The 20,628-nt window shown below is 39.7% G+C and overlaps 1 protein-coding gene and 2 long non-coding RNA genes across 3 annotated transcripts; 1 reads left to right on the forward strand and 2 right to left on the reverse strand.

Moving 5' to 3' along the window:
* Positions 1-3,319: 3,319 nt before the first annotated feature.
* Positions 3,320-5,707, forward strand: LOC136248946 (uncharacterized). The gene is made up of 3 exons (XR_010697959.1): positions 3,320-3,537; positions 3,592-3,822; positions 5,250-5,707. It is a non-coding gene; the product is annotated as an uncharacterized lncRNA (long non-coding RNA).
* A 1,777-nt stretch (positions 5,708-7,484) lies between these two features.
* On the reverse strand, positions 7,485-13,474 carry LOC136253767 (uncharacterized). Its single transcript, XR_010700180.1, has 5 exons — positions 13,291-13,474; positions 10,430-10,476; positions 8,227-8,265; positions 7,676-7,776; positions 7,485-7,625 (listed from the first exon to the last, which is right to left on the reverse strand). It is a non-coding gene; the product is annotated as an uncharacterized lncRNA (long non-coding RNA).
* A 2,599-nt stretch (positions 13,475-16,073) lies between these two features.
* Positions 16,074-20,628, reverse strand: LOC136262075 (TNF receptor-associated factor 4-like). The gene is made up of 2 exons (XM_066056579.1): positions 20,407-20,628; positions 16,074-17,372 (listed from the first exon to the last, which is right to left on the reverse strand). Exons 1-2 carry the CDS (start codon positions 20,626-20,628, stop codon positions 16,074-16,076), a joined length of 1,521 nt encoding a protein of 506 aa, XP_065912651.1.

The raw sequence follows: 20,628 nt of genomic DNA on the forward strand, positions 1-20,628 counted from the left end.
TGATGATGTCACTATAACAATAGTTACCCAACATGACACTACTAGTTATTATACACACTGTAGGGTGATGATGTCACCATTTGACACTACTAGCTACACACTGTAGGGTGATAATGTCACTACATGATGCTACTCAGTAGTTATACACACTGTAGTGCGATGATGTCACTACACGACACTACTAGTTACACACTGTAGAGTGATAATGTCACTACATGACACTACTAGTTACAAACTGTAGGGTGATGGTGTAACTACACAACACTACTAGTTACACACTGTAGAGTGATGATGTCACTATACTATAGTTACCCAACATGACACTACTAGCTACACAATGTAGGGTGATAATCTCACAGCATGGCATTACACACTGTATGGTGATGTAATGTCCCAACATGCCACAATACACAGCAAAAAATACCACATTTCCAGTGGTTATATCGGTACAGGAAATGTCAAGGAAATTTTCTGTTTGAATTTCTGACACATTTCCTGTACTTGTACATATCACCTTTCCAAGTGATTTCCAGTTTTGCAGGAAATGCCACTTTCAAAAATGTCAAGGAATATTTTGTTCATATTTCTGGCACATTTCCTGCTCTAATACATGCCACCTTTCCAGGCAATTTCCACTCATGCAGGAAATGTCACATTTCCTGGAACTGGAAATGTCAAGGAAATTTTTTGGTTTAGCTACATTTCTGACACATTTCCTGTACTTCTACATATCACTCTTCCATCTAATTTCCAGTTGTGTAGGAAATTCCACTACCATATTTTGTCAAGGAGTTCTTTGTTCACATTTCTGGAACATTTCCTGTACTAGTACATACCACCTGTCCAGGTGATTTCCAGTTATGCAGAAATTTCAAGGTAATTTGTTTACATTTCTGGTGCGTTTTCTGTATTAGTACATATCACCTGTTATGGTAGTTTGCAGTTAGGCATGTAATATAAGTTTGACACGTGCCACTTTTACTGTCATTGATTTGAAGTTACTATGGAATTTTAAATTGATATGGTTACACTTCAGCTCAAATTACTGTAGAATTTTGCAATAATTTTATTTTCAGTTTGTACTATGCAGTTTAACTGGTAGCTAAAGGTAGAATTATTACATGAATATATCTGCATCCACTGAAAATTCTATCGCACACTTCACAGTTTTTGTTGTCTTGCAGAATATAGAAATTAACCCATGCACCAAACTTTAATCTCGTGATCAATATACCTATATATGTAATAACAAATTGTTACAGCTCAAAAAATGCTACATGCTGTTTGATATAATAGGTTTGCCACAATTTGTAAGTGCTAGTAATGGTTAAACAAACAAATGGGTGGCTTTCCAGACACTCTCTATTGAGCCCCATTGGTAACCATGGCACAAAACAGAAAACAAGCAACCTTTGCATGATTACGTCACTTTGTATTATGAATTACACAGGATCACCATAAAATTAAATAATATTATAGGCTGTTATATGTCATCTCACAATAAGCAAAAAATCATTTTATCGATGAGCTGGAACAATTTTCTATACACAGCGAACTGGGAAACTCATCTCCCATACATTTTCTACAGTACCTGTTGGAACTTCAGCACACACCTTTCTACTCTTACCAGAGGAGTACCACTATAACCAGGTCAACACATAATTATGTATACAAAACCAATGAAGCTACCATCCAGTAGCCACTACTGCTACTGGATCATAGCAGTAGTGGCTAGGATCCATTGTGCCACTACAACTACAATAAAAGTTCTGGGATAAATTTATAAAATTCTCACCAGCATACGTATATGTAGCTAACTCAACTCAGATATTTTACTATCAGCAGCCACAAACTATAGGGTGGTCCGTTGAGAGACTATTGACAATGAGTCAATGAAGGGGACTGAACACCATTAGGAGCTATATTGGCTACAAGAAGTATATGTCTATTTAAGGTAGTATTCCCACACACTTTATCGTACAAAAATGACTCTGCATAATGTATGAGTTTGACACCACATCAAATGGGGTCGACATTGTGATGTGTGCTTTTGCTTTACATCTGATGCATAATTACTTACATAGAATGCACTTAAAAGATTTTGGTGTAGCTATTTGTCAATTTCCAGTTTGGCTAAGTGGGAATTGCACATGCTGTGTAGCCAAAGCTGATCATACATGCAAAATTCTGTATCGAATTCAGGGGCAGATCCAGGGGGGTTCAATGGGTTCCATGGAACCCTCCTTTTGAAAGAAGAGCCTCTCTTACTCGAGATACTCTAATAGAGAAGTCACAGTAGTCTTTTGAGGAGCAGTGTAGCAAGCTATATGTATACAGTTATAAATAAGGAAATGTAGTTGGTGAGGGCATCTATGGTGAGGGGCAGCTATTGTCAGCAGGTAATGACCTTTTTTTTTTGATCTTCAACTTACAGCTAGACTGAAGTTGCAATTTAAAGTGGACCCCCCTTTTAAAAGTCTGGATCCTCCCCTGTAATTATATAATCAACTCCTTCATGTATTACAGTAGCTACTACATGTTTCAGCATGTCTCGGGCACTGAGCCAGATTGCCAGTTGCTCACAGCACTAATCACCTGTGGGCACTGAAACCATCTCTGCCTCTGGATCCAGATTGCACTACTTGTCCTGAACAATTAAATTGATCAAATCTGATAAGTGTGAACCAAAGTGTAACCAAACAAGACTACCAAGCAGGGTTGGCTCTGGCAAAATAGGGGCGGGTGGGCCACCACAGTTGAGGGCATAGCAATTGTAGCATATTTTCAAGGGGGTCTGGGGGCAGGCCCCCCCTCCACCAGGAAAATTTTTAAAATCATCACTCAAGCCTGAGATGCAGCAATCTGAAAGCATTTTTAACATAATTTAGTTGGGTGCTGACAGTTGCATGCTGCTCAACAGAATCTTTGAAGTAAGTCTGAGTGTACTGAAGGGCTGAAATAATATCAAGTATAGCAAACTCTTACGTGCAATTGTATGGCTTCTCGTACGTTAGTCTGTGCACTAGAGTTTAAAACCATAGATTATAGCCCTCTCGCCTCTATATAATCTATGGTATAGCTACGTATAATATTTAGCTAGCTGTACATAATATGAGGGAAGATACTCCCTTTCTCTTCTAGAGTAAAAGGTTGGGTGGGTCGCAAAGAGCAAAAATTTTAACCGATCGATTTTAACCTAAGCGCGCAACTTAATAGTTTTTTCTGACAAAAGTTGAGGCGTTTGTTATGCTGCGCGGGAACATTAAAAATGGCGACGTTGGCAGGTGCTGGCAGAAAGTTGGAGAGAATCGAAGCGTTCTTCTGAGAAGACTCCGCAAGCAAGTAGTGAAATAAAAGAATGCCAGTGAAGCGGCCGTCTCGACTCGAGGGGTTCTGGACTCAAGTCACTACTCTCACATCACCCGCCTACCTTAACAGCTATAATTCCATATGGGTATGTGAAAAGGAATGGTATTATTGCCACTGCTTCTAATGTGAGGAAACAAACAAGCTCTCAACTCGGTGCAGGAAAACAAGGTAGGCATCATTTAGAGTCGCCTAGTCCAGTACACAAATATTTATTATATCCAGGTTATCAAAATCGCACTCATCAATAGAGTAGTATGTCTGGAGATAAATATAGTGTTACTCGTCAGCAGAATGTATCACCAGATATATTAAGAGAATGGTAGCTTTGCCAAGATAGTGAACATCATTAAGACTATAGCACCTGTTGAAAAAGTCCATCGGACCTCAGGATGCCAACCTACAATTGAGTTTGAGCTGTTACTGAATGTCGTTGATGTGTCACCTGGTCTGTAGGTGAGGTTTTCTTTTGTGATTACAAGTCTTGTTTGTAATTATGTATTTGTTTGTACTATGTGTTTATTCTGTGGTGTATCATTAAACAAGGCCACAAACAGACATCCTGTTCAAAATATGTGTAACCTTATATCCTACATTGCTCATATCTTGCCTACAGTAATTGTGCTAAGTAGTAGTATGTATGCATTCCCAGGTGCATTTGGATTGAACATAATACCACACAGTACTTTACCATTATTTGTAACTTGATTTTAGAAAGCGGATCCAAATTATACACCAAGGGAAATTGAACGACCACCTCTAGTGGGTAGCTACACTATCAAACTATCCGGCGATTTTGATGCTCAAAACTGGTTTCTTGAGGTTATGTTTTCTGGGTGCCCTGTCAGGCTCTAGTCACATTTTCTGGCTTTGACACAAGGACCTCACTTCATGAGAATCAGTGGTGGATGGCCTTCAACAGCCAGCCAAAGATTTTGGTATTGATTCTGCTGTATTTCAGCCACTTAAGGAGCTAGTTTTCAAGAATAGCTGCCAACCTGCTACTAATAGGCCTAATGTATTTTGTGGAGTGGACTCACACTAAGTTAGAAACAGCTTCTTCACAATTATCCAGGAATTTCCTAGTTCTTGTACCACTGTAGACACTAATGTCAAGCTAAAACTACTGAAGCTGCTCTTCCTACAAAGTCACAAATATCGCACATGCACTAATTTATTAGAACATTTACAAGACGTTATAATAGTGCATAAATAGTTAGATATAGGCTACACATAGCCTTTTCTACACAGTCTATATAGTGACAACATATTTTTAGATGTAAACTAGCTTAGCGGGCAGCATTAAGCGGATAGCGCAATACTAACAACATCGCTAAGTATTTACTTCTGGTCATTCACAGTAGCCTATCCACTAGTACTAAGCAGTAAAGGAGCAAAGGAATTAATCCTACGCAACTACAATAGCCTCCACTACTGCTAGTATGCACAAGTACACATGTTTTGTAAACATTCTATTAAATTAGTGCATTCGCGAACTCTAACTTTGTAGGAAGAGCAGCTTCAACAGTTTTAGCTTGATAATGGTGTTTCCAGTGGTACAGGAGCTAGATAATGCCTGGATAACTGTTAAGAAGCTATTTAGTTTAGTGCATGAGTCCAGTCTGCGAGTCCAGTCTGCGAAATACATTAGGTCCTACTATTAAAGTGTTTTCTATGCATAGTATTAATGTATTCAGTTTTTCATATTTGTTGGCCCTGACCACAAACATTTTTCGTATGGTTACACTGGATCTGTTTTCAGTAATCTTGCATCGTTCAACTTTCTTAAATGTCCAAGAAAAATAGTTATATTGTAGTGTAGGTTGCATTTTTTTGTTAATGTGTATTATACCGTGCATTCATTTACATTATACAATTTGCAGAAACTTCAATAAAGTGGAGCAGCTGTAATATGCCGAACTTAAGGGCAAGGTGGAAATAGCTATCAATCAAGAAGATATTAAGTGACATCAATACACCAAGAGAGCAGAGAGACATCTAGCAAGGAGTGACACGATGAGCTAATGAAAGTTAAAACTCAAGCTTAAGGAGTAAACATGCTGATATGATGATAAAGATGGTAGTCAATTAAACAGGTTCAGCCCAGGTGATCACACTTTGTCCCAAGCAAAAGAAATTTCGTGATGGGTCACAAAATCTGATATATGGTACTGTACTATGTGACTAACTTGTAGCTATACTATACCCTTGTAACTGTGTACATGTATATAATGTAATACCATGTAGATATTATTGTTTACAGTTTTTACCACATGTATAAGTTTCATTGATACTGTACAAGAAATGTATTTGAAATTTCATTAATACTGTATAGAAGAAATCTGTTGGAAATTTCATAGATATTGTATAAGGGAAATCTGTAGGAAATTTCATAGATATTGTATAGGGGAAATCTATAGGAAATTTCATAGATATTGTATAGAGGAAATCTACAGGAAATTTCATAGATATTGTATAGGGGAAATCTATAGGAAATTCCATAGATATTGTATGGAGGAAATGTATTGGAAATTTCATAAATACCTTATAGAAGAAATCTGTAGGAAATTTCATATGTCCAGTACAGGAAATCTGCAGGAAATTGTGCCCTATCATGTAGTAGGAAATGTACAGGAAATTTGCAAATTTCCTGTACATTTCCATCTCCCGGATATGTGCTGGAAATGTCACCTGTCCTGTAAATTTCCTGCACATATCCTGCTACAGGAAATGCCACATTTTTTCCTGTGATAACTAGTGTCATATATGTTGGGTACATAACTATATAGTGACATCCTCACCCTACAGTGTGTAGCAAGTAGTGTGTTGTAGTGACATCATCATCCTACAGTGTGTAACTATTAGTGTCATGTAGTGACATCGATACCCTACAGTGTGCAACTAGTAGTGTCATGCTACAGTGCGTAGCTAGTAGTGTCTTGTAGTGACATCATCACCCTACAATACAGTGTGTAAGTAGTAGTGTCATGTAGTGACATTATCACCCTACAGTGTGTAACTAGTAGTGTTATGCTACAGTGTGTAGCTAGTAGTGTCTTGTAGTGACATTATCACCCTACAGTGTGTAACTAGTAGTGTCATGCTACAGTGTGTAGCTAGTAGTGTCTTGTAGTGACATTATCACCCTTCAGTGTGTAGGTAGTAGTGTCATGTAGTGACATTATCACCCTACAGTGTGTAACTAGTAGTGTTATGCTACAGTGTGTAACTAGTAGTGTCTTGTAGTGACATTATCACCCTACAGTGTGTAACTAGTAGTGTTATGCTACAGTGTGTAGCTAGTAGTGTCTTGTAGTGACATCATCACCCTTCAGTGTGTAGGTAGTAGTGTCATGTAGTGACATTATCACCCTACAGTGTGTAACTAGTAGTGTTATGCTACAGTGTGTAACTAGTAGTGTCTTGTAGTGACATTATCACCCTACAGTGTGTAACTAGTAGTGTTATGCTACAGTGTGTAACTAGTAGTGTCTTGTAGTGACATTATCACACTACAGTGTGCAACTATAATAGTGTCATGTTGGCTAACTATATAGTGACATTATCATTCTACAGTGTGTAACTAGTGGTGTCATGTTTGGCAGCAATAGTGACATTACAGTATAACCTCTATATAATATTAATTTAACAGACACTTTGGGACCAACCAATTGCAAGTTTGTTGATATTTTACTGTTACAAGGAGGTTATCCTATTTCAGAGGTAATAGGGACCTAATACACTGATCAATAAGCACCTTCATAATACAGTTTAAGATTGTTTCCAAGGTAGCCACAGAGACACATAAACAAAGCTAAACACAACAATGATTATTTAGAGGCCTTCAATACGGAAAAAGTTAACCTGAATTGCCATTATAAATAAACACCAAGTGTCGCATGTTTCTACCTTTTGTTTCATCAAGATTGAGTTTGCAATTTTTTTTTTGCATAATTCAGCCAAAAGTGGTGCCCCACCTACTCCAACACCCTTATATCACCCTACATGGTGTACAGTAGCTAGTAGTGTCATCTTAGGTAGTAGTGTCATCATTGGGTACATTATCAAGAGTTTGAACGGTGTAGCTCCGTATTATGCAAAACCCCAGTAACAAACCGTAAGTATAAATTGGAATTCTTAACAAAGCTCTGAATGAACTATACAACACTATTTCATAGCACACATTACACGTGAAAAGTCAAGTTTGTCACAATATCCTTTAGCAGTATTAGGAAACAGTTCTCAAGAGTATTGATGACCTGCAGTACACATGATAATAAGCAGCAACACAGAACAGAATGTAGCTTACATTGAGAAACACTACACTGTGTCTAGCATGGTTCGAATCGACCATCTTGTTCCTTGGTGTCTTCTCTATAACACATACATCTCCAGATTCTTATAGCACACCTACAAAGTTAGAGTTGAACATGATATAACAAAACGGAAAATGGAGAAAGCACATACACACACATACTTTTGGACTACATTATCCAACACGCACACACGCACATGCACACACTAACAAAGCAAAAAAAAAGCAGAGCCATGTGAAGCACAGCTACAATGCTTGCCACCCAGTAAACCAGAGCTGGGATGCCTGTGCACTACTCAGGAGCTTGAGCTTCAATAAACCACAGGAGAATTGTCCGAGTCTCATGGAGAGAGGTTGCAGAACTATACAGTATTATCATGCTGTAGGATATACATTTTAAAATGCAATCCGTTACAGTGACTGTATATTGTTTCACTTACACAGAGTTTCGAATGAGACCAAAAAGCTGCTAAAGACCAAATGGCCTTGCTTCATGTCGGATTTGTCAAACCCAATAAATGTGTATAGCATATAAGTACACTCACCAGCAGTAACATGTAATTCTTGGGTGTCCAGTAGCATGTCTGTAAAAAAGAGATGTAATGAAAATTAGACTCTGGGATGGGTGTGAAACTGCAGTATGCAAACTATAGACACTACTATAGTACATGACACTACACAGAGAAACATGTAGTGAGAGACACGTGTATCCATGTATCACATACACAGAGACACATGTAGCAGCATTACATTATGACTACATGTGTCTCTGTGTACATGTGTCTACTGTTGCTAAACTACATGACACTACTATAGCGTGTGTGGTGTGTGCGTGTGTAGCATGTATGTGTAGGGTATGTGTGTAGTGTGTGTGTGTGTAGTGTGTGGTATGTGTGTAGTGTGCGTGTAGTGTTCGTGTGCATGCCTCAGTGTAGTGTGCACGTGTGTGTCTCTGTGTAGTATGTAGAAAGTCTGTGTGTAAGGTATGTGTGTAGAGTGTGTGTGTGTGCAGTGTACGTGTGTGTGTAGTATGTGTGTGGTGAGTGCAGTGTGTGTGTGTGTGTGTGTGTGTGTGTGTGTGTGTGTGTGTGTGTGTGTGTAGTGTGTGCACCTGTATGTAGTGCAGTGTGTGTCTGTGTGTCTCTTTGTAGTGCGTAGCATGTGTGTGTAGTGTGTAGAGCGTGTGTGGTGTAGTGTGTGTTTGTGTAGTACGTGTGTATGTGTGTATGCAGTATGTGTGTATTAGTGTGTGTGTGTGTGTGTCTCTCTCTCTGTGTAGTGTGTAGCATGTGTATGTGTGTGTGTGGTGGTGTGTGTGGTGGTGTGTGTGTAGTGTGCATGTGTGTGTGTAGTGTGTGTGTGTGTGTAGTGCAGTGTGTGTGTGTGTGTGTGCGTGTGTGTGTAGTGCAGTGTGTGTGTGTGCGTGTGTGTGTAGTGCAGTGTGTGTGTGTGTGTGCGTAGTGCAGTGTGTGTGTGTGTAGTGCAGTGTGTGTGTGTGTGTGCGTGTGTGTGTAGTGCAGTGTGTGTGTGTGTAGTGCAGTGTGTGTGTGTGTAGTGCAGTGTGTGTGTGTGTGTGTGTGTGTGTGCAGTGTGTGTGGGTCACTGTGTGTGTGCGTGTGTGTGTGCATGCCTATCTACTTATCTATGTTGGTCCATACGCACTTACGTGAGCAAAATCGTTAAATGATAAAAGCAGCTTGCACGTAAGAAAAGCGAAATGAAGTTTGTAATAAACAGTTACGAGTAAACTTTGTGATTTCTTTCTGGTAGGCTGAAACATGGGTGACACGACTCTCCTTAGACTTTTTGATTTACTTTCTCTTCAAGTTTTACAGGCATTTAATAACTGAAAAACATTGATACAGGCCTTGTAGACTTCCAGGAATAGCTTATCCCTTTGAGTTGAAAGTGGGTATGTCCCTTACGAACGTGAATGAAAATGAAGAGCAGCTTTGAGGCTTTGTAGAGAGGATTGGCGAGAAAAAACATGATAGTTAAACTATAAAACAGTTTAGAAGATACTTCTGTGCATAACATGCCATCTAGCATTAATTTTACTCTTCCTGTTATACCACGTCATCACTAGCACAGTTAGGTGGGCTACATTTCAAAGGTCCCAAAAGAGTTTCATTCACAATTACAAGTGGGGGTACTTTGTACAGAGCCATTAGAAGGGATAAGCTTTTGAGATGTTTCCCATGAAGAAAGCAGGAGAAAATTCTGTTGGGGAATGCATTTTCACACTTTTAGATACTTACCTAGCTCTGGTTTTATTTTCAAAACCAGATCTGGAGTGTTCGAGAAGAGCAACTGTGCATGCTTCTACATAGAAAGATAGTTAACAAACAAGTCTTACCAGAGATTTCTCTCACTTTCTTAACGAGGAAAATCTCAAAAGTTATCCCTTCTAATGGCTATCTGTACAAACAATCCCCACTCTTATTGCCATTTTTGTGCTATGATGTAATTGTGGATAAAGCTCATTAAATAACTGGACGGGACGGACTTGTACTGGAGCACACTGAGAGTGAACTTTAAACTTACAAGCATGCACTAAACATGTCACAATGCATGGCCAATCTTAGGGAAGAATAATTCACTACCATGAAACTTGACAATGATACAATATACAAATAGAATTTGTGACACAAAAGATCTAGAGTAGTAGAGAAGTCAAGGGCATTATGTAGTGTGGAGAACAACTATCAAATGAGTATATTCATACTTTCATTTAACAGTTAAACTTACACTTAGAATTTTTCTCGGGTATGTGATACCAGCGCTCTATCATCTGGCTACAAAAAAATAAATCAAGTACATTACACTGCATATACCGTATAGCCTAAATATTTCGAGGGGAAACTTTTTTTTGCTGATTGTGCAGTGTTGGGGGGGGGGGGGGGGGGGGGGTTATCAGCAAAATTTTATCCTTGAAATATTTAGACCTCCCATAGAGAGTAATACATTTGGGTAGTACAGTGGAACCTGTGTTACGGTCACCTGGATGTATAACGGCCATGGTCACGAGGTCCCAAATATTTTCCAATACAAATGTATGCATTGTGGTCTGCATTAAGCGGTCACCTGTCTAACGCATATAATGGCCAACCAAGAATTTGCCCATGAATCACTGTATACATAACTTTCTTCTTCGTATAGCGGTCGCTACCTTTTATGGTGGCTTGTTAAGCAAATTGCCTGGCACCACGGCATCATTTCAATTAATGCGCAATTATCACACTTCCTGCCTTTCAATTAATACTATATAATCTATCAGTCTTCATTGCTTAATCGTATTCAATAGCTATAACCAACATCCATAACAGGCTCACCTTGCCGTTTCTGTACTAAAATATTACTACATTGCGGTTGGCGCGAGCCTCTTTATAATAATTACTCATTTATAACGGTCATAGTCACTAAAATGTTGCTGACCACCTTATGCAGGTTTTCTCTATAACAGCCACCTGTATATAAAGGCCAGATATATCTGGTCCCAAGGTGACCATTATAGACAGGTTCCACTGTATTTGTGAAAATTTTACCTTTAGCGACACTTAACCCTTAAACCTGCATAATCAAGAAAACTGGATTTAAACTTAATAAATACGCATGCCTTGCATAGAGCACTGTAACTTTCGAAGCATCCATTCTATGGCTATGCGATTTACATTATTCTACTTGTGATGGAACAAGGATTAAAATGATACCTAGAGTTTTACCCCAAAGGTTACATGGTGAGGCCATGAAAATAACTTTTTGGTAGGGAACATGCAAACTTTTTATTACATACCTCTATAAAATGGTCGATGACTCCATGGTAGTTGCTCCTATCACCTTGCAGTGACTTCCATTGGACTTGTTGTGAATTTTTGTATCAGGCAATATATGATTTACGTGAGTAATCCCACAATCAAAAGTAAGCATGTGGCAAGAATTATGAAACACGGAGACTTGACTTGTCGATGTTCATCACTTCATAATAAGTAAGCCACTGTAGTCACAGTGCTCCTACAAGTAGCCAGTGGACACACTTTTTAAATCTATGTGTGTTTGTAGGCTGTAAGAATCAAGTTATCTCACCTAGTGTCACCATGCGAGTCCATATTGTGTAAACATGCATTTTCGAAAAGCAGATTTAAGGGTTAACCTTGAAAAGAAATATTTAGGCTATACCTAGTAGTAATACCCCCACCTTTGATGTTGGCCATGAAAAACAAATTTATAAGGTGTCTGTATAAGGAATAAGGTGTCTGCTCTAGTACATTTCCTGCCTTATGATCTCAGGGTGGTTGACGATCCACAAAAGTTGGATTTCCTACCAAGAGTGTACCTTGAAACTTAACTTCTACATACAACAAAAACTTAAATGAAAATTTCAATAATTTGTTTGGATAAAAGCAACTATTAAACTTTCGTGCTGTAAAGTTTCCCACCCAAAGCTTCTTTTTCCTAGGAGCTTCGGTGATTATATCAGACCATGTATGGAATTATTGGTAAACATCACTTGTCACCCTTAATCACTCACAAACCTTAATGCACTAGGCACTAGTTTGTAATGTACCGGACAGTAAACCAGCCACGTCTCAGGATATTAAACTAAAATTTTAACACAAGATAGATAAGCACCCAATACCTCATTTAAGCTATTAAACAGAAAATAAACCAAAAAGGTAGGTTTCCAAGATCACGTTACAATTATTGAATGTAAAAGTGCTACTTGAAATGATGCTTGTACTGTCCTATGCCAAAAATCCCTTGTTTAAAGGATGAAGATTGTACAATACAGGATACATTAGAGTGACACCTCCTTGACAGTAGGTAGTATAGGCATGCTGTCTACTTCTAATAACGATACAGTTGAGTCCTTTGTGGAGACTTAAACCCATATGCATACCATACAATGGTGATGGGATAAGGTAGAGGTTTAACCAGTTTGTATACAATGCATTTATTGCTCTTTCTACTCCACAACCCACATTTTAAAAAAAGCTGGTAGCCAATACTACTGGATTTATTTCTTTTGCGCAATTTTTTTTTGAAATATATCAAGTAAATAAACAAGAAACAGCAATTGAAGTACATGTGATGGAAGCATGCACCTGACCCTCACACATTGCAAGGTCAAGTGCTGCGATAGTAACTGGACTGGCAGGGTTACAGTAAAGAAAAACTGGTGGAGCATCTAATCCAGGACACTACACTACAGGTCTTTCTAAGCAGCAGGCAGAAATGCTAACCTCTTGTAAGCAATACTAGCCGCACCTCCCATTCCCCCAAAAAGTAGGGAATACCTATGGGGTGAAGGAGCCCATTTCAACATCACTCACTATAATATAGCTAAGATCAGACCGACTTTCTTCTTTTGTGTGTGGGTGGGGAATAAGTGATCTAGTACACTTCCCATAGAATTTCTGTGTAACGTTTCACCAGCTCTATGGTGGGTGCTGATTGGCCACTTATTCCGCACTCACACACTAAGAAAAAATTCTGTCTGGTCTACGCAAGACTACCATAGCCACGCCAACTGGTGCATTTTATTTAGAGAAAGTAGTCTAGCCTTTCAAAACAATATAATCTCAACGTGTGTATCTACTTATCCTACTTACCTTTAGTCCGTTTGAGCAGTTTTCTCTGTGTGCTGACCACTCCTTGGGGGTAGACTTGAGTTCTGGACAGAGCCTGGTACCACTACATCACGTGCGTACTGAATGAACGCAAAATTTTTAATTATTTGCCATGTCAGGAACAGAGGAAATTAACGCCTCGACGTGTTAACAAACCAGGTCAGCAGTGTTTATAAATTATTAAACTTTGAGCATTGAAACTTATGCAATTGGAATTTGCGAATTCCAATTGCCTAATGTCCTAGTGACCAAACGGTAAAGTAAATAGGCGCTTCGCGCGCGCAGCGCGCGAAGCGCCTATTTACTTTACCGTTTGTAATATTAGACTTATAATTGGCCCCAAAATACACGGATCGATATGAGTGTATTGGGACTGTGTTGCTGTGCTACTTAATGCTAATTGCATGCAAACATTTCAGTAGTTAATGAGAGGTAATTATAATAAAATGAATTCTGAGTTTTGATTAAAAAACGTGGTGAAGATCTTGTATTTAAGTGAGTCCTTGGAATCTCTGTTGCTGTATAGAACATCAAATTAACATCCAATTACATCACTAAAGACTTAAGTGAGTTTGATTTTTGAAAAGGCAGGGGTTGATGTGACATGATTCTTGTGTCTCAAGAACTTTTGAAAAATCACGGGAATATCAAGAATTGCTGTTTACCCTCTCATTGATTTATGAAAGGCTTATGACTTGGTGCCAAGTGTTACCAGTTTTGGAGAGGTATATGGAGTTCCTTCTTGAATGTTATAGAATAGTGGAAGTTTTCATGAAGATATGCAGGCTGAAGTTAAGGTTTTCAGTAGCAATGCACTGCTTTCCTATCTTTATTTACCATTGACAGTAGCACTGGAACAATTACACTTGCTGGTAGTTTGGACTATGAAACTGCAACACAACACAGTGTGGTGGTGACTGCTTCAGATGGGGTATCTAATACAGAACATACAATAACAATTCATGTAGTGTATGAAAATGACAACTCCCCAATATTCACAATGAACCCATACACAGCATCAGTGGCTGAAAACAGTGATGATCGTACACCAGTTGTGACTAATGATACTGATTCTGGTGTACTAGGAGAAGTGGTTTATTCTATCACTAGTGGTAATATTGGTGAAGTCTTTAGTATCAATGCAAACAATGGAGATATAATTACAGTCTGTGGAAATATCAACAGAGAAGTATTAGATGAGTACATGCTAGTTATTGCTACTAGTAATCCTGGTACATCAACTCGAGCAACACAAGCTAGAGTGAATATCATGGTCACTGATATTAATGACAACTCACCACTCTTCTTGCAGTCACAGTACTCACTCAGTATTCGTGAAGATGCCTCCCTATCCAGTATCTTAACCTTACATCCAGATTGAGATACTGTAATAGAGCACTCAATCACTCTAATAAAGCAGTCACAATACTCAGAGAAGCAGTGTAGCAAGCTATGTAGCTATAAGGCCACATAAACTTAATTATTAGTTCTTATCCTCCTGCACTCCTGAGGGGGGGTGGGTTTTTATTTTTTGCTAACTAGATAGCTGAACTAGCTAGCTAAAATGACTCAGAATGCAGTTTTCTTAGACTGCTCTAGCCAGGCACCAACTTTAAAAGGTGCTGGATGGCTGCATTAAGGCACTAGTGGTGCAAAATCCTTGATGAGGTAAGAAAAAACAGCAGGGATGACAAACTAATAATTACATTTATATGGCCTAAAATAAGGACTTTTATGTACTTTATCAAGGGCAGTTAGTCTCAGCAGGTAGTTCCTTTTTTTAGCTTTACCAAAAGACTAGCTATGCTCCAGTCACAAAAAATCAAGTGTTCTTAATAATGTTAAATGTAGTGACTGTTCTATTGCAATGTTTAACTGACTGCTCTATTAGAGTATCTCATTTAAAGTTTGCTTGATTTACATATATTTGGGGGGAGGGGGAGGCACATGCCCCCTTTGGATCTGCCACTGGGAATGCTAAGACTATTATGCACCAAAAGACGGCGTATCACAGTATCTCAGTTTGGAAAAGCTAATGCAGCTCTAAAATTAGTTGTAGACTTGTTGCAGTGCCACAACCCTCCTGTGTTTTAAGCCACTTGAGAGTGTAGTCTTGGTACTCTTGTAGCAAGTTTGTAGACTTTGTTCCTCTGAATATTCTTACATATACAAAAATGTATAACCACCAATACTATCTTTTGATGTCGCCACCGTGCTACTTAATTCAATTCCTACACTTCAGTTTAATAGTACTGTTCTTGAAAATTGGCAGTTCCTGGTTGATCAGCATCTGTGACTACCATATATAGTTTAATTTCTCTGGCTTTATACCAGGAAGATTGTCAGTTATTGCAAGTATTGGATTACCTTACTCAGCATTTGGATAATGGCTATTGTATTGATGTAATCTACTTAGATTTTCAGAAAGCGTTTGATACTGTCCCACACCAACATTTATTGCAAAGTTAACGTCATTTGGCATTCATGGCAATCTCTTAGAGTGGATAAAACTTCTTAAAATGTTTCACCCTATATTGTTTATAGCAAAATGCATGCTACTCTCAAGTATACATATCTATGTATGTACATGTACAAATGTGTACACATAAACAAAGGACAGACTACAATATACACACAAGAAGTTCAAAAGTACTAATTGCCTACACTCTTTCACGGCTGAATGAGACGTGTATGTAAACCGTATCATCTTTCAGGTAATAACGCGAAGCAGATATCCTGCACAGTTCTTCTTGGGTTATGAAGTATCACTTGCCCCAAGCAGTGACTCTCTCATCAGTTTGACCAGTCTTCCCACCAATATGATGCGGAGTTGACTTGTCAAACACAACATAGTCAACATGGTGGTTACTATCCATACACTGATTCATCAAGCTCATTGTGAATTTGCCTTGTACAGGCCATGCAAGATTCTGATCATTTGGGCCATCCTTGACGCAAATACCCATTGAAAAATGAGTGCCTGCGCATTCAGCAAAACTAAGCTGTACCTTATATCCGTTATGGTGGGACCAGAATGGCTTGCTGTACCACATTTCTTTGCCACGTCGCTTATTCTCAAAATCTGTTATTCTTATGAGAACAGGAGTTTGAAGACATTTAGTAGCTGACTGCATACCACGACAACACAGCCACACCTGCCAGTGCTGTATGCTAAGATTCTTATCCTTTTGATTCTTATTTCCCGCCAACATCTCAACCATGGAGGCAACCTGAAGAAGCATGTCTGTGACAACAGCTTGGGCAGAGACTAGCTGGTTAGTGGTATCTGTGATCTGTCGTTTGGTGTCAGTAACTTCACCCTCTGTGCTCACAACACTGGCTGTAACAAGATGAAGATGTTGTGTAGTGTAATCCTCGCAGTGTTGATTCATGTCTTTGCGGTGTACTTTCACTTTACACCCAACATTCTGATACTCACAAGGAACCAATTGCAGAGGACACTCCTCCAAGTGATTAGACATTTCTTCATAAGTGACACTGTCTATTTCACAGTTGTTTGGACAAGCTAAAGGTGCCTTAAGGCATTGCTCTACATGAGCCCCTTGAATGAAGCCTTTCTCCTTACGTAATCCGCAATATTGACAGGTTGACATTTGTGGAGTGAGTGGACAGCTGTTGCAATAATGCTCTGTGAGGTTGCCCCTAAGAACCTTCTCCCCACATTGGCATGTGACAGGTTCAAACTGGCAACCATCGTTGCTGCTTATGTGATCTTTTATTTCAGGGATTTTCCCTCTCCAGCCACACCCCTTTGCCCTGTTAGGGCAAAACACTTGTAAACTTTGTGTCTGGACTCTAGCTTGCTTATTTCGATCAGTTATAAAGTGATAATCAGAGCAAACTGGACACGTGATCATCTTGGTCGCGTTCTTAGTATGACTGTTGAGGCAGCTCGCACAGAAGTTGTATCTACAGCATTGGCTAAGGTGTGGATCACGAACGGGAAGGTGACACAACTTGCACACCAAAGGCTCTGGTGGTGGTTGTACGAACTGGTGTCGGTAACCCCCCACTGGCGGCAGTGTTCTCTCCAGCCATTCCACCTATACACGTACAAATAGCATTCGATAACGTGAATTCTATGGAATATAAAACGAATTTGTTTATACCTGCTTTTACGAACGTTTTTAATGTTTACTCTGGCGTGCCAGTGTAAAATTCTACTTCTGGGTGTTTAGCGCAGGAGCTTAATTATATAATTCATGGTGTGGTTTTTAAAGTTTATCATGGCTGTCTGTGGTTTTGTGGCGGTTTTTATATAGGGAGCCTGAGAAGGTCTAGAATTTCCCAAGATGGGGGGGGGATTGATGCAGTATAGCTAATTATGTAGCTAGCTACTATAGTGTTCGAGTTGGGGCACTTCAAGTAATTATATGGCTTTATTTGATAGCTACCAGTTTTGGAAAAAATAGGCTTGTCGATTCTGGATGTGTTATTTTTGGTCTACTTTTAGCCAGAATTTACTGAAATCTTGTCAATATTTCGAAACTTACAACATAAATGTGGCATCCTATAGCCTTGCATGCAGCATCATAGCTATAGCTAGCTGTTTTGTTATAAAATCTGCAATGTGCTACTAGTAAGGTAAAGAAAATTTGCTAGCAGTGTCAGAATATTCACTTCAGTTAGTAGAATTAAGCCATTTGCTTTCAGTAAGATTGGAAATTTGCTCGGCAGTATATAGCTTATAATAGCTAGAATCAGGAAGTATGTTAGAGCTAGGAAATTTGTTATAAGGGTTTAAGATTTAGATTTAAGATTAAGGTTTTGGGTCAGATATAATGAACTGAAAGTGCTTCTGTATAAAATTAACAAATAGAAATGGCTTAGCTACTACTATAAGGCCACTCCAAATAAATTCTGTTTCCCGTCCACCGCCCGCATCTGGTTACTGTCAGCTCTAAATTTCCATTATTCCGTATTCTTCTATTATTTCCCGGTTATTCTTGCATGCTGGCAGGCTCAATAAAGCTCACGTGTCAGCAGTGCTATCGTGTCAGCAGTGCTATCAAGTCAGCACAAACTTCACGTATGCTATTTTTGCAATTTAAAAAGGAACAAGCTTAAGCATGCTTTTGATGGTTGTACCAGGCAAATACTGGCTTGAAAAGCTGCCAATCTTATAATGAAAATGGACCGCCCGCCCGCAAATATGCTTGAGTTCAGGACGGGAAACAGAGAATTTATTTGGAGTGGCCTAAGCATGTACACGCGCTTCCAAAATTGGTAAAGTTTAAATATACATATTAGAGCCTATCGATTTCCATAGGCTCTCAGTAGTATCTATGGCTTGAAGGATGCCACGTTAGACAATAACAGAAGTTGTCATTGGAAATCCCCAGGTTTCCAATTTTAGCACGCACGCATGCACGCACCCCAGGGGCGTATCTAGACCGGGCAAACTACTAACCTTGCAAGCAACCTGTGGGATGTTCATACGTACACTCATAAAAATTTGTTTTTAGTGCAAAGCATGGCTAGCTTTTCTGTATAGCTGCTAACTCTATCTGTATGGTGCATGAACATAAGCATTTATACAGCCTATCTAGCTAATCGCTACTGCATGATTGGCTACCTAACCGATTGTGGAATGTATATGTAGTAGTAGTAGTAATCGGTATATGGTTAATATTGCAAACTCACCCTCATGCTGCGTATGCTGCATTTACGCATGGCTTGTGTAGCAAGTGGACCTATTTTGTGCGTACCATCCCAGCAATCTCCTCCCTTCTCGAACCACTGGAAGACATCATCTCTCTTCAACTTTTGCCCGCACTGACTGGGAGATCTATTAGTGATGTGGAGAGGGCTCTTTTTTCCTTACCTGTTAGACTGGGTGGTCTTGGTATCTGTGATCCCAAATCTCATTCTGATGCCGAGTTTGATTCTTCTGTGAAGATTACCTCTGCGCTTGTTGCTTTGATTGTTCAGCAGGAGTTAACATTTAGCAGACACCTTGGAGGCCCAACGCTCGGCTAAGTGTGAAGTTGTGCGAATGAAGCATCGAGCGCATGATGAGGTCGCTGCCACTTTGTGTCAATCATTACCAGTTGGTCTGCAGAGGATTGTGGCACTGTCTAGCGAGAAAGGGGCCTCCTCTTGGCTTTCCACTTTGTCTGTAGAGGAGCATGGTTTTGCTCTGCATAAGGGTGCCTTCCGTGATGCTCTCTGCTTACACTATGGGTGGCTCCCATCTGGATTGCCAACCCAGTGTGTTTGTGGTCAAGGATTCTCTGTGGACCACTCCATGAACTGCCCTACAGGTGGCTACCCCACCCTTCGGCACAACGAACTTAGGGATTTTACTGCTGCCATCCTGTCAGAAGTCTGTACTGATGTGTGTTGAGCCCCCTTTCCAGTCTCTCTCTGGTGAAACACTCACATACGCTACTGCAAATCGTGAGGATGGAGCACGATTGGATGTTTCAGCTGTTGTGTTCTGGGGTGGTCACCACCAACGGGCTTTCTTTGATGTTAAGGTGTTTAATCCAACTGCTTCGTCATACCGTGCTACACCAGTGGCTTCATTGTATCGGAGATTTGAAAAGGAGAAACGTAGGAAATATGAGCAGAGGATTAGGGAGGTTGAGATGGGTTCATTTACCCCATTAGTCTTTTCAACGTTTGGTGGAATCGGTGGATGTACCAGCATCTTTTACAAACGTCTAGCCTACTTACTGTCCCTGAAGAGAGAAGTTCCCTACAGCAGCGCGATGTCTTGGCTACGTTGTCGCATCAGCTTCTCGTTGCTCCGCTCAGCGATTGCGTGCCTTAGGGGGGCGCGCTCCCACAGTGGTTGTCCCATCAGCCATAGGGCACTTGACCTTGTACTATCAGAGGGTCGGGTGCCTTCCCCCTAATTATTTAAATTGCTCCCTTTAATCTCAGTCCAATTTTTGTCTAGCACTTCAACATCTAGTGCTAGGGGTGGTGGCAAGGGGTGCTGGTTACCCCGGGAAAAAAAAAGAATATATATATATATAAAAAGTAGTAGTAATCACGTGCAGCACCACAACACACTTAAGAGATCTTGTGTGATAAGTCCTCCTCCAGTCCTCCATGGAAGATGTGACTCACTAAACATGACAATTCATCCACTGACTGGCTCTGCTTCAGTGAACTCAGGTCTACAAAAAATGGCGGCAAAACTGACAAAAATCCTGGTGATCTCCCACCACTGCGACTAATAATACAATTGTGTTTTAAATAGCTCACATCACATATCACACTCCACTCATAAATCGTACAACACTGACTCCACACCTCGCTCCACACTGTTCCCCTTGTGTCACGTTGCAT

The sequence above is a fragment of the Dysidea avara genome, chromosome 1, assembly GCF_963678975.1.
Source record: "Dysidea avara chromosome 1, odDysAvar1.4, whole genome shotgun sequence".
NCBI lineage: Eukaryota > Metazoa > Porifera > Demospongiae > Dictyoceratida > Dysideidae > Dysidea > Dysidea avara.

Excerpts from the sequence above, each read along its gene's own strand:
- LOC136262075 (XM_066056579.1), bottom strand. The coding sequence starts at position 20,628 with ATGCAACGTGACACAAGGGGAACAGTGTGGAGCGAGGTGTGGAGTCAG. Across the intron at positions 17,373-20,406 it reads TGGATGAATTGTCATGTTTA|GTGGAATGGCTGGAGAGAAC; the intron begins GTGAGTCACATC and ends GTACGTGTATAG.